The sequence below is a fragment of the Molossus molossus genome, unplaced genomic scaffold (genome assembly GCF_014108415.1).
Source record: "Molossus molossus isolate mMolMol1 unplaced genomic scaffold, mMolMol1.p scaffold_m16_p_20, whole genome shotgun sequence".
NCBI lineage: Eukaryota > Metazoa > Chordata > Mammalia > Chiroptera > Molossidae > Molossus > Molossus molossus.
Window position 1 is genome coordinate 37,693,766 of NW_023425356.1, and position 13,285 is coordinate 37,707,050.

At 37.3% G+C, this 13,285-nt stretch overlaps 1 protein-coding gene across 2 annotated transcripts in view; it reads right to left on the reverse strand.

Moving 5' to 3' along the window:
- Positions 1–13,270, reverse strand: part of NSL1 (NSL1 component of MIS12 kinetochore complex) — a 31,235-nt gene extending 17,965 nt beyond the window's left edge. The window contains exons 1-4 of one of the 2 annotated variants that reach the window (XM_036273425.1): positions 13,012–13,254; positions 10,421–10,499; positions 6,216–6,346; positions 4,024–4,078 (exon numbers count right to left, since the gene is read on the reverse strand). In XM_036273425.1, coding sequence (XP_036129318.1) covers positions 4,024–4,078; positions 6,216–6,346; positions 10,421–10,499; positions 13,012–13,245 — 499 coding nt within the window. In that variant the 5' untranslated portion in view covers positions 13,246–13,254. Of the gene's footprint in view, positions 1–4,023; positions 4,079–6,215; positions 6,347–10,420; positions 10,500–13,011 lie in introns of both variants that reach the window. The other variant, XM_036273424.1, reaches the window with a different exon arrangement.
- Positions 13,271–13,285: the final 15 nt, after the last annotated feature.

Below are 13,285 nucleotides of genomic sequence, written 5' to 3' on the forward strand. Positions count from 1 at the left end.
CAGTGCCAGGAAGAGAAGTCCCCATAACTTCTGGCTGGAAAAACCAGCAGGAACTGAGGCTCAGGGAGGCTGACGCGGCTGGAGCCCCAGGCAGCTCCTTAAAGGGCCCGCGCACGGACTTATCGGACTCTCTCCCTCTAAGCTTGGAGGGGAGGCAGCTCGAGGGGAACCAGAGACATACAGGGAAGAGCTGTCTGGCACTGGAGCGAGGGCTGGAGAGGGGGCTTTCACAAACGTGATGTCAGAAGCCTTTGTTCCTTTGGTGAGCCCTTCCCTGGGGCAGCAGACAGCTGCCATATCTGGGACTCCAGCAACCTGGCTCACACTGGTAGCCCCGCCCTGCTGACTCCCTGAGGCCCCGCCCCACCCCACCCCACCCAACTTTCAGGCCCACCCAAGCTGTTGGCACTTGCTTAACCATAGGATTGGCCTAACTTGCATCCTGCTTCAGGTTTTCCTAAATTTTTTCAAACGAGCAGCATCTGGTCTCAGCTAGCCCCATACCGCTCGTTAAGTAATACACAGAAACAAACACAGGGAGGCAGCCAAAATGAGGAGACAAATAAACAGGTCCCAAATGAAAGAACAGAACAAAATCCCAATAAAGAACTAAGCGAAATGGAGATAAGCAACCTAACAGATGCTGAGTTCAAAATACTGCTTATAAAGATGCTCAATGAACTTAGGGAGGGCCTCAAGAGCATAAAAAAGGATCAGTCAGAAATGATCGATGCACAGTTAGAAACGAAGGAGGCTTTAACTGAAATAAAGAATAATTTACACAGCTTCAATAATAGAGTACGTAAATCCAAGGAGCAAACCATCGACTTGGAATATAGGGAAGCAACAAATGCCCAATCAGAACAGCAAAAAGAAAAAGGAATCCAAAAAAATGAGGATAGTGTAAGGAGCCTCTGGGACAACTTCAAATGTGCCAACATTCGCATCTTGGGGGTGCCAGAAGGAGAAGAGAGAGAACAAGAAATCGAAAACCTGTTTGAAACAATAATGGCAGAAAACTTTCCTAACTTGGTGAAGGAAACAGACATACAAGTCCAGGAAGCACAGAGAGTCCCAAACAAGATGAACCCCAAGAGGCCCATACCAAGACACATCATCATCAAAATGCAAAAGGTTCAAGACAAAGAGAAAATCTTAAAAGCAGCAAGAGAAAGGCAGCTAGTTACCTACAAGGGAGTTCCCATAAGGCTGTCAGCTGATTTCTCAAAAGAAACTTTGCAGGCCAGAAGGGAGTGGCAAGAAATATTCAGAGTGATGAAAAGCAAGAACCTACAACCAAGATGACTCTATCTTGCAAAGCTGTCATTTAGAATCGATGGCCATATGAAGACTTTCCCAGACAAGAAAAAGTTAAAGGAGTTCATCACCACCAAACCGTTATTATATGAAATGATGAAGGGTCTTCTTGAAGAAAAAGATAAAATGTATGAACAAACAAAATGGCAATGAATACATATCTATCAACAATGGAATCTACAAACAAAATGAACAGGTAGAACAGAAACATTCTCACAGATACAGAGAACATTTTGTTGGTTGCCAGATGGGAGGGGGTTTGGGGGAATGGGTGAAAAAGGTGAAGGGATTAAGAAGTACAAATTCATTGCTAGACTGACAAACCTCAAAGGGAAAGGGGCTGGGGGGGTGGGAAGAAATAAACCAAAGAACTTATATGCATAACCAATGGACACAGACAATAGTGTGGGAAAAGGCAGGAGGGAGGCGGGAGTGGGGAGGAGCGAGTCAATGGGGGAAAAAATGTGGAACATCTGTAATACATTCTACATTCAACAATAAAGATTTAAAAAAAAAAACAACCTCTATAAAGAAAGTAACAAAGGACCTTTATGTCACCCAAGTAGAGAATTTCTCAAAGACACTGGAAGAAAAAATTATAAAGGAAAAAAAACTGTTAATTCCAACTACCTTAAAAATTATGTGTATGTGTATATCTGTGTGTGTGTGTGTGTGTGTGTGTGTATTCATTATAAAGTTAAAAGACAAGCCAAAACTTGAGAGCAACTATTTAGTGTTTATAACCAAAGGATTAATGTCCAGAATATGTGTGCATGTGTGTATGTGATGTGCCTGTGTGCATGGCCCTTAGAAATCAATAGGAAAAGTTCAAACAACCCAAAAACCCAACAGAAAAGTGGGCAAAGGCTATAAATAGGCAATTCACAGAAGACAGTGTAAGGTCCAAAAAACACAGGAAAGGATGCTCCACCTCACTTGAAATAACACACACACACAACCTGCATGTCTTTTTCCATATGAAAACTATAAACCTACTTTTGCCAACCCATGTAAGTATGTATGTGTATGTATATGTACATGGAGAGAGAGGAATAATTCAACTGCTGGAAAAATGTGGTGAAACAAGGACTTTCAAACACCACTGGTGGGAATGTGAACTGATACCACTACTTTGGAGGGGTAGTAAAGCTCAAATGTAATAAAGCTGAACAGAAACAAATCCTATGACCTAGAAATTCTGCTTCCAGAAATCCACCCCGGACCACCTGCGGCATATAAGAACAGTCATTGAATACTGATTATAACAGCAAAAACAAACAAACAAAAAAGCAATAAAAACCCAACAACAATTTAAGTATCCCTCAGTTTCTCTTTTCTATGATAAAACAAGGGGGTTGGGGTTTGAAACGAAAATTTCACACAAGCCAAGTATCCAGCCTATTAGGTTGACTTATAAGACAACCTATATTATGAAAATGTATAATGACAAAATCTCCTCAAAATTTATCGAAAAGATAGATTTTGATTATTCCTTTGCTTACTTTTGAAGTCAGAATCATATGATACAGAGATTTTTCTAATACTACATAACTGGAATGGCAGGAATAAAATCATGAAGATCTTCAAAGGACTATTTATGTAAATTTGTTTTCCTTCCTAAGATAAAAATGTTACCAAGTTTCTTTAAAGGAAAAGTAACTGTATCTAAAAAGTCATAATACTTGAGTATATTATGATACCCAAGTTTCAATTCTTATTTTTATGTTGTTCAAAACCAAAACAAGTATATTTCACCACTGCATTTTGGCAACTATCCCTTTTTAGTGAATCATGACAATTGAGCATTAGGTCCTAGGTCAATTTTTATTTCTAACACAGTGAATGCTGTAATTTTAAACAATTTTATGCTAGTACTTCTCCCCCTCAGTTTATTCCAATAGCCTGGGAGATTTGGGGAGGGCAGGGGTACTTGTTAGGAAGTAGCTCAGAATTTGACAAAGGTAAGGTATTCAAAGCCATAAGTATAAATATCCCCAAATCAATCAAGGTCTTATCTATTTTTCTAATAGCTCAGAAACAGTACTTTTGAGTGCCAAAAGTGAATTCCAGAAGGTTTCTTAGGAAAAATGTTACAAATTTTTTAAATGTGAGAATGAAGCCACTTTAAAAATATGTATGATCCATATGTTTAGCAATGTCAGTTATTTCTCGATTTATATAACTTTGTATCAATTTGATTTCTCTATTTCAGCAGATGGATCTGACTGGAAACAGAATTGAGCTGAAAGGCATAACAAGTATATATATCTCTTAAGTTCAACGGTATATTTTTAGCAGATTTTATTTTGTAAAGGATGAAAAATACCAATGAAGTTTATGACACTGGGGAGTGACACCATGAGTACTTCAGTAGCATAACTCTGTCTGTAATGCAAAGAATGAATAAGATAAAAGCACATAGAAATGGGAGAGTATTATAATAGAAGTTAGAGATTAGAAAGTTGTTATAATAGCACAGATCAAGAGAAAGCTTTAGAAAGTTCAGATTTCTGATTCCTACTCCTAGAGATTCTGAGCCACTAGATTTGGAGCAAGTTTTCATAATCCTTAGTGAAGAGCTAAATACGGATGACTGGCAGTGAGTGAGAGCATCAAAGGGAAGATACCCTTGATGCTGACACCTTTAAAAGAGTTATCAGGAACTCATAAAAATTATGAGCTGATGCTGCATTTTAACAGACTCACCTGGATCAGGGTCATAATTTAAGTCCAATGGGTGTACAACAGGGTGGTACTGCTTCTAAACATAATATAAATTTAAAAAGTTTTAATTTCACTACTTAATGCCTCATATAAACATTTTCTTCAACTAATGTTAAGAAAATAATTAGTAGTAGTACCATTCTTTTGTAAAAAACAAAATACAAAAATTAACCCCTGCAATCTGTAGGGAAAGGAGAGGAAAAGAAGCCTGAATTATACCTTTTATAGTATTGCCACCTTCTGCACACATGAAGAAACTGCACCATATCATTCCGGCCAGTTTGGCTCAGGAGTTGGAGGGTTGGCCCTTGGACTGAAGGGTCTCGGTTTGAGTCCCAGTCAAGGGCATGTACCTGGGTTTCGGGTTCAATCCCTGGCCCTGGTTGGAGTCATGCAGGAGGCAGCCAGTTGATGTTTCTTTTTCACATCGATGTTTCTCTCTCTCTCTCTCTCTCTCCCTCCCTTCCACTCTATCTAAAATCAATGGAAGAATTTCCTCAGGTGAGAATTAACATTAAAAAAAAAAAGAAAGAAAGAAATTGCACAAAAAAATTTTAAGAAAAAAAGCAATTAAGCAAATTAAAGGCACAGAGACTAAATTTTGTGTTTCAAGTACTACTAGGTATTCTCCAAATTATGAATGAACTGTTTTTTAAAAATTCATTTTAAGACAAGTGTTTGGAACTCAGAACTCATATTCCCACAGAAACTCTGTTTTTACAGTGGCTGCCACTGCCATGTGAGCACATTAAGCCTATCTATATATTCTGTGATATACTAGGGTGACAGTAGCAGAGCTATAGGAACAGGATCCATAATTCAGGCAAAAAGAAAGAGGAACATGTTCCTCCTTACTCTTGCCGAAAGCTAGCAAAAGCCAAAAAGGATTTTAAAAAGCTGTCTTGGGGGAGACTGGCTGGGGGTGGGGCGTGAGGGTAGAGGTGGGGGGTTGGAGGGACTGAGCAAAAATGAAAAAAAGAGAGAGAAAAGCTGTCTTTAGTCTCTTCACCCCATCTATTTTGCATCACTTTTTAAACTTCCACAGTAGTATCTCACCTAGGCCTGCCAAGTTTCTTTCTTTATGCAATACTGACTAGTAGGTTTTCTTCAGGGAGGGAGAGGTAGTTAATAGGAAGAGAGACACTAAAATATAAACACATTTTGAATGTCTTTCCTAAGAAAACTTTAAAAGGGGGGTGGGGAAATTATGCGGGGTATTTTTTTTAAGACTAAGTGTTACAGAAGAAAAAAGGAAAAATTCTGCTGACAAATAGTTTTTTCTCATAGAATGACTAACATATTTTAGCTAAAATACCTGCCTTTACTGTCTAAAACAATTCCTGAAAGAAAAGCAATCAAAAGATTTATATGTAAAGAATGCTCATTTCAAAAACTGAGGACAAAGAGCCTATCACGATAAAACAACATGTATTTCTAGCTGCAAAGGTAGAGCCACTCCCAGCAAACCTACTTTAGACCCATCATGATTCGGAGAACTAAGCAAATTCTACACTGGCTGCTCTCGCTCAGTGGTTAGAGCATCAGCCCACAGACCAAGAAGTCGCAGGTTCAATTCCAACCAAGGGCATGTACCTCAGTTGCGATTTGTCCCTGGCCCTGGACAGGGTCATGTGGGAGGCAATCAGTCAATGTATCTCTCTCACATCGATCTTTCTCTCTCTTTCTCTCTCTTCCTCCCTGTCTAAAGATAAATGGAAAAGATATCCTCAGGTGAGGATTAAAAAAAAAAATTTCACACAATTCATAAAGTAAATTTCAGTATTATGAACAGGTACTCAATCTTTGTCATCAATTTAACTAAAGCATCTTCCTAAATATATAATCATATACAAATAATGTGCCAAACACAAATGACAAATAGAAACACAAGCCTTAGAAGATAAATTTCTTCTTTCTTTTTCCTTCCTGGTCTCAGAATTATAAAGTCATTGTCAGTCTTCCACCACCAAATTCTATGTTAGTATCAGCTGTGCTCAAATTTTAGTGTGATTTAGAATAGAAAAAAGTCTTCAAGAGACAAACAGTAGGAACTGAGGCAGGAAAGATAAAAAAAAAATGTCATTTATCTCTACATGGATCTTATACTTTAACTTTTTTATTGTAGTAAAACAGACATAATATAAAATTTCTATTTTAAAGATAAATCATCTTACCAGAATTTCCTGCTTTGTTTTTATGATTTTTATGACACATTCAAGGATCTTTCTGGGATACTGCTTACGTTTTGTGGCTAAATCTACAATGATTTCATCAAACCGATCTTCAAGTTCTTTGATATCAGAATCTATTTCAAGAGAAAAAAAATATCAAAAAAATTCCTTAAAACACATTGTTAATATTCTACATGGAAATGTAATGTAAACAAACTCAATTTAGAAAACAAAATAATTGAGGAAAACAAATATGGCAAGTTAACAGATGCCCTCACTTTAGTAACTGATTCATTTACACATCGAACCACTGTTTAATCAGAAAAATAATTTCAAAGATGAACATAATAAGACGCCTGCTTTCTAAGAGCTCACAGTTCACTGGAAGAAGCAGACAGATAACTGCAAAGCAACTAGATAAATGCAACAGAGGTCTAAAAAAAATGCTACGAAGACACAGAACAATGGAACACTAACTCTGCCTGTGGAATTTAAGACTTTAAAGAGAAAAGTAACATTTGAGCTGGGCCTAGGAATATAAGTAAGTGTAAATCCAATGGATAAAAACAGGTAAGAAAAAATAATAGGGAGAAGCATTTCAGGCAGAGGAAACAGTATTTGCAAGTCTTTGGGAAACAAAAAAATTTCTAAATGGCTGGGTGATAAAGTATAAGGAAAAAAGGATGATAAAAGATCTATGCTATAAAGGGCATTTAATGTCAGGGATGCTAACAAGTTTTGACTTTTTTATGTGCTGAACCAAGCTGTGACAGTAGCAGTCAGTGTTCGCTAGATATAGAACAGGCACAACTGGGTAAATGATAGGAAAAAGTAAAAGGTACAGTGCCTTTATTTTATTTAGCTAAAGCCATTTTATAGGTTAATTCCCTGTTTTTAAATAGTGATTTTCAAACTTTAGCAAAATGAATCTGGGGAACTTGTGAAGAGTAGACATTTTGATTCAGTAGGTCTCTGGAATGGGTCCAGATGACCTAGATGAAATGAATGCAGGTAATCTATCAACCTTATTTTGAAAAATCATTTTAAAGAGTAACAAATATTAAGTAGTTAAAATACTAAAGAGGCCCTGGCCAGGTAGCTCAGTTGGTTAGAGCATCATCCTGAAATGCCAAGGTTGCGGGTTCGATCTCTGGTCAGGGCACATATAAGAAGCAATCAATGAATGTATAATGGGTGGAGCAACAAATCAATGTTTCTCTCTCTCCAAAATCAATAGATTAAAAAAATTTTCTTAAACATACTAAAGAGCTAAGTCATCAGCTTAACTGGTCGTATAGCACGTGTTCTGCTGTGTCAAAGTCTATGCTAGAAATGGATCTATTTATTTTGAGCAGAAGCTTCATTAGGGAGAAGTACAATGTGTATGTTTTGAAAACATTTTGAGATATTGCTGATATTTATAAGCATATACTTACACATTGGGTAAAGATAACTGAGGTGCACCAGGTATGACCTTTCATTCATGTAACAAATATTAAACTCAACTAAATTACTTCTTTTGAAGAGTATTACGAGAGACATGGTCATTTCTTACTTTGAAGTCATTTAAAATATTTTTTTCTTGATTGATTTTAGAGAGAGAGGAAGGGAGAGAGAGATAGAAACATCAATAAGAGAGAACATCAATTGGCTGCCTCTTGCATTCCCCCCACTGGGGATCGGGCCCACAACCTGGGCATGGGTCCTGACTGGGAATCAAACCAGTGATCTCTTGGTACATGTGTCGATGCTCAACCAGTGAGCCACCCCAGCCGGACTTCAAAAGTCCTTTAAATGAATAGCCCTCCCTAAGTTTTAATTTATTCATTTGAAAAATTCAATCACTAACCTGAAAGGAATAATGCACTATTTCACAATCAGTTAAAAAATTTAAAAAAAGTCAAGTCTCCCAGCTAAATCTTCTCGTATGGAGGAAAATGGTTTCTTGGCGCCACCTAATGATAAAGCTATAAAAGTGAAATGTAGAAAACAATTTGAGCAGGGAAGGTAGTCATTAATTTAACAAACATTTAGTGGGCACCTACTGCGTGTCAAACTAAGTGTTAAAAACATAGTAATGAGAAAAACAAATATAGTCCCTGCTCTCAAGGAACTTACATTTTAATTCTTAAATTTGCCTGGTCAGTTCTCCTGAAATCAAGTCCATTCAGGGTAGTTAAGAGGCAGAGAGGAAGTTGGTTTCACTTATATGTATATTCATTCATTCGTTTGTTCACTTATTTATATAATGATCTCGGTAAACAAAATAGACAAAACCTCTGCCCTTGTGAGACTTACTTATTGCTTCTATGTATCAGGATCAGATACAAATCCTATTAATTCTATCTGCTGAACATCTTTTGTACCTTTTTCTTTCTCTCCTTTCCTACTGTCCTAGGGCAGGTCTTCATCATCTTTTCCTGAACTACTTCAATAACCTCCCTAAGGTCTGCCTGCTTTGAATTTTTCCCTTCTCCAGTCCATCCCCACACAGAACCAGCAGTTAGCTTTCCAAAACACAAACCTTTTCATGTAAGTACTACTTTAAAAACCTTCACCAGTTCCCTATTACCTACAAGGTAAAGTACAAATTCTTTAGCATATCCTACAGGGCTCTCTGTGATTTGGCCCCAATTTATCTTTCTGGCCATATCTGCCATTAGTTTTTCCAATTCACTGCTGACAAAGCACTCCTTGTGCCTTTGCACATACTGTTTTCTTTACTTTAAATGTCCTTCCTACTTCCTTTCTGTCTAGCACACTCTTATTTATTACATGCATTTAAATTAACAACCTACTTTGTTATGTCTACTTCCACTTCCCAAAGCGTCTAGTGATTCCATTTCCTTCCGTTAACGATGAGTTCCTAAATGGCAAGGACCATGTCTTTGCATCTATTTCCCAGCATTTGACATAGTGTCTGGCATTTATCAAGTGCCCATGAACAAAAGTAAAAGTGTTATAACTATTTTCCCTCACAGTAATAAGGAGGGAAAGGGGACAAAGAATATACATACTCTACCCAAGCTACCAACCCATCAGGAAATATATTTGTTAATCTATAAATTGATGAATCATATTGCTAAAGGCAGTCTGTGCCAAACAATAAAGCAATTCCAAAGTGACTTCAGAGAAAAAGAGTCAGATAAAGACACAGTAAAGGCTGTGTAGTTTGAAAATATTTGTAGGTGGTTCTGGTACACTCCCTCTCCCCTACAATCACTCTAATAATTTTGAGAAATCCAATGTTATTGTTTTTAATGTTTTAATATGTAAACCAGAAGGTACAATATGATAACTCTGAAGAGATAACTACTACAATCCTAAGGATTAGACAGTAAAGTCTTCTGGGCAAAGTATTATCTCAAGGTTGAGAAGAAAAATTATAAGCACAGAGGGTCACTTGATGGAGTCGGAATCAGCTCAAGGGTATAACTGAATAATCAGAACAGCTAACAATGGTATCAAGCTATGTTGGCCAGATCTCTATAGCATCACAATGGGGACAAACAAGGCACTCTGATTATGGACCTCTTGTCAGGGTAGACTTTCTCCCGGACATTGCTGAAGAATTCTGCTTCTCTTCCTACAATGATCACTATTTTTCTACTGAATTTTTCCTTCCTATACTGAACATTTTCTTTCTACTAAAACTTTAATTTCTTTAGATATGCCAATAACATTAGTTAGGGTACAATCAAGTCTGCTTTGGACCAGGAAAAATTCTGTCTTTTTGAGGAGGTTTCTCCAAATACTAACCTCATCCTTGACATAGTACTCTTATAGTTTAACTTCACCCTCCTAAGGGTACTTTACTATCTACTTTAAGGATCACTTATAAAAATACAACTTGATTCATAAGATATTAATCATAGAAATTCTCTGGGCCTGTTTCTTCATCTGAGGATAGTTCCACAACATTTCCTAATAAACTATTGACAAGAGTATTTTTGAAGATTAATCAGATGAAAGTCTCATTGAGAATGCCAGACAGAAAATATAAAGGGTCACAGTACCTACTGTGTTGTTTACCTCAGATTACAACTTCAATAGTCTTCTAGACTAGTTTCCTCTCCCCCTGCCTAGTAAAAAGCTTTTTAAAGAGAAGTTACACTAAAAATGGGGATTAAAAATTAGCATTCAAAATAAAATCAGCTACAAAAATAACTCAGAAATTAAAGACAGAAGGAAAAAGTTAAATCACTTACCCCTAAAACAATCATCTGAAGCTTCCTGCCATGCCTGCCCATTAATGCTGACATTCTCTTGCACAGCTGATTCAAAAGTCTGCAATAAAATCAAAATAGTCAAGTCACTAAAAATAACTTTAAATATTGAATTTAAACATTTTGGCAAAATAATTTCAGATCTGTGATAGAGAATATTTAAAAAGTAGCAGACTAGCCTATTAGTATACTTATTTTCAATGAAGATTCTATTTCAATTGATTCTATGTACATTTTAGTTCTGACAGCCATTATACTACCTATGAGAAAATTTGACCCCAAATTTTAGAATATTCTTATAAACAAAAACATGTACTTCTTAAATGAAATAAAAAAGCTAACAAATTTGGGCTCAGTTGAATCTCAAGAGTATAAGTACTACATATGCTGTGAATGAGTGTCATTGCTAACGAGGAAAAATACACGTGCTTAAAAGAAAGTGAAATTAATGTCTACTTTATAAAGGACTATTTTTTAGAAATGTATACTGAAGTATATAAAATGAAATGACATGACATCTGGGATTTGCATTAAAGTAGGAAGTGTGCCTAAGGACACAGGCAACAATGTAGTGAAGGTAGGAGTAGGAGAGAGGCTTGATGGAGGAGGGCAAAGGGGGGAATGGGGGACATCTGTAATAGTGTCAACAATAAATAAATAAAGTCAATAAAAACATTAAAAAATATTAAATATAACAAATTTTTGATAACTTAAATTTGGTGATGGATATATGGGTGTTCACTGTACTAGTCCATTTTTTGTAAAGGACTAAAGGAGTTTGGTAGTACCACTACAATTTTAAATGCATATTCCCTATTACCTAACCATTTCACTTTTAGCAATGTATCCTAAAGGGCTATTTTCATAAAAACATAAAGGGATGTACTAGGAACGTTCATTTTAGCACTGTTTGAAATTAAGAAATACTGAGGGGGAAATACCAAAATCTAAATTCAAAATAAAGAGAGAATAATTATACCCATACCATGCAATAATTAAAAAGAATAAAGATCTCTACATAACATTAGACAAACAATAGTCAGACATATTTGGTTAAAAAAACAGAGAGGGGGGAAGGTTGCTAACAATACATCAGCATGACACTATTAATGTTTAAAAAAAAAACAGAGAGAGATGTAAAGCCATAAGAAGGGTGTAGAAGCATTATACCCTCTAAGTACCTTCCAAAATAGTAAGTTATTTCCAAGAAAGTAGAGAAATGAAGGAGAGAAATTCAAAGACTTTGCTTTATGCCACTTTTTATAATGAGGATGTTTTTGGTACATTTTGTATAATTAAAAATAAGCATAAATCAAATAGTGCTTAATTATGAAGTAAAGTGCATATTTTATCCTTTAAAGTTTTTATAAAGTAAAATATTTAATTTATATGTGGACTTTCAAGGATTATCTGAGAATACAAATTGTCTTTGTAGTACTGGCACAATTGTGCTAACACTATTTTTTTTGTTTTTTTAAAGAATATTTACTATATTATGTGGTTTTAGATAGAGATACGTCAACATAATTAAAGCCTCTGCCTTTTACTTGCTCTCTTATTTAAAATAAAACACAAGTCAATTTCCTTGGTAGTTTACCTTAGCAGTTCCTAGAAAGAGACAAACGCTAAGATCATTACAGAACAGTCTTCTCCACACAAAAACACTAAGAATGTCTCTATTCTTCCCTTGCTTGCAAGGGGAGAATAGGAGCCACTGTGTGTACAAAATTGGAATACAGAAGCACAACTCAGGGAGTGTTTCTTCATTCTTCTTCCACTTAACCTTTAATTTTGTTTGCACACTCACAGGTGTGCTGCATTTTAAGATTTTAAACTTTTTTTCCCTACATATAAATTGTTGCTTTCTTATGACAGGACCAATCCCTCAACTTGTTGTATCCTCCCCCACCCCCAAATATCTTCTCTGGGAAATATTTGGGAAAGGGACGGGAAATATGTTATAAGGGCCAGTGTATGACTTTGGAGAAGTTTACAATCAAGACAGCTTCCTCATCTACTTTCAACTTGTGGAGGAAGCGTTTTCACTCTCTTTACAAGATATTCGAAAACAGACAAAAGGAAAGACCAAAAGACCCTCCTAGAGTCTGTGTCCGCACTCCAATAGGGGAGCCACTAGCCACTGTGACCACTGAGGCCTTAAAATGTGGCTGGTCCACAAGGAGATAAGCTGTGTACGTTTCAGACACCAGATTTGAAAAGCTTAGGACGAAAAGAATGTAAGCTATTTCGTTCATGGTTTTTTATTACAAACTAAAACGATATCTTGGACATAGTGGGTTAAGTAAAACCCATTATTAAGATTAATTTCACCTTCTTTTCCTTACTTTTAATTTCAAGCTACAGACAGCTCGCCTTGTACTTTTCTACTGGACAGCGCGGGTCTAAGGAGTTAATACCCGGCGGACACTGCATCTATTTCGCCCGGCGTTTCTCCGGCTGCTTTTACCCGCGCGTGAGGCACCGCTAACTCGGCCGCAGCCTGGGGCGGACTCTCGAGCCCTGAGACGCGGGATAAGAGGTGACAAGACAAGTGACAGCTACTGGGCCCGTACCCACTGCGCGTCTCGCAGCGCAGGCTCCCGGATCTCCTCCGGCAGCGCGTCCCCCAGCTGTCGCACGAAGCGGCCGCACAGTTCCACCAGTTCCATCACCGTCTGCTTCGAGGTGCAGCGCACCCGGAAGTCCTCACGAGCTGTGGCGGGGACCGAGGTCCGGTCTTCTGTCCCGGCCACTCTCTCCATGTCCCGCGAAGGCGAAGCGCCCAGCAACTCAGGAGCCCCCGCCATTTTTCCAGTTTGAACTGTGGGCGGGAACTCTGGGAGCGGA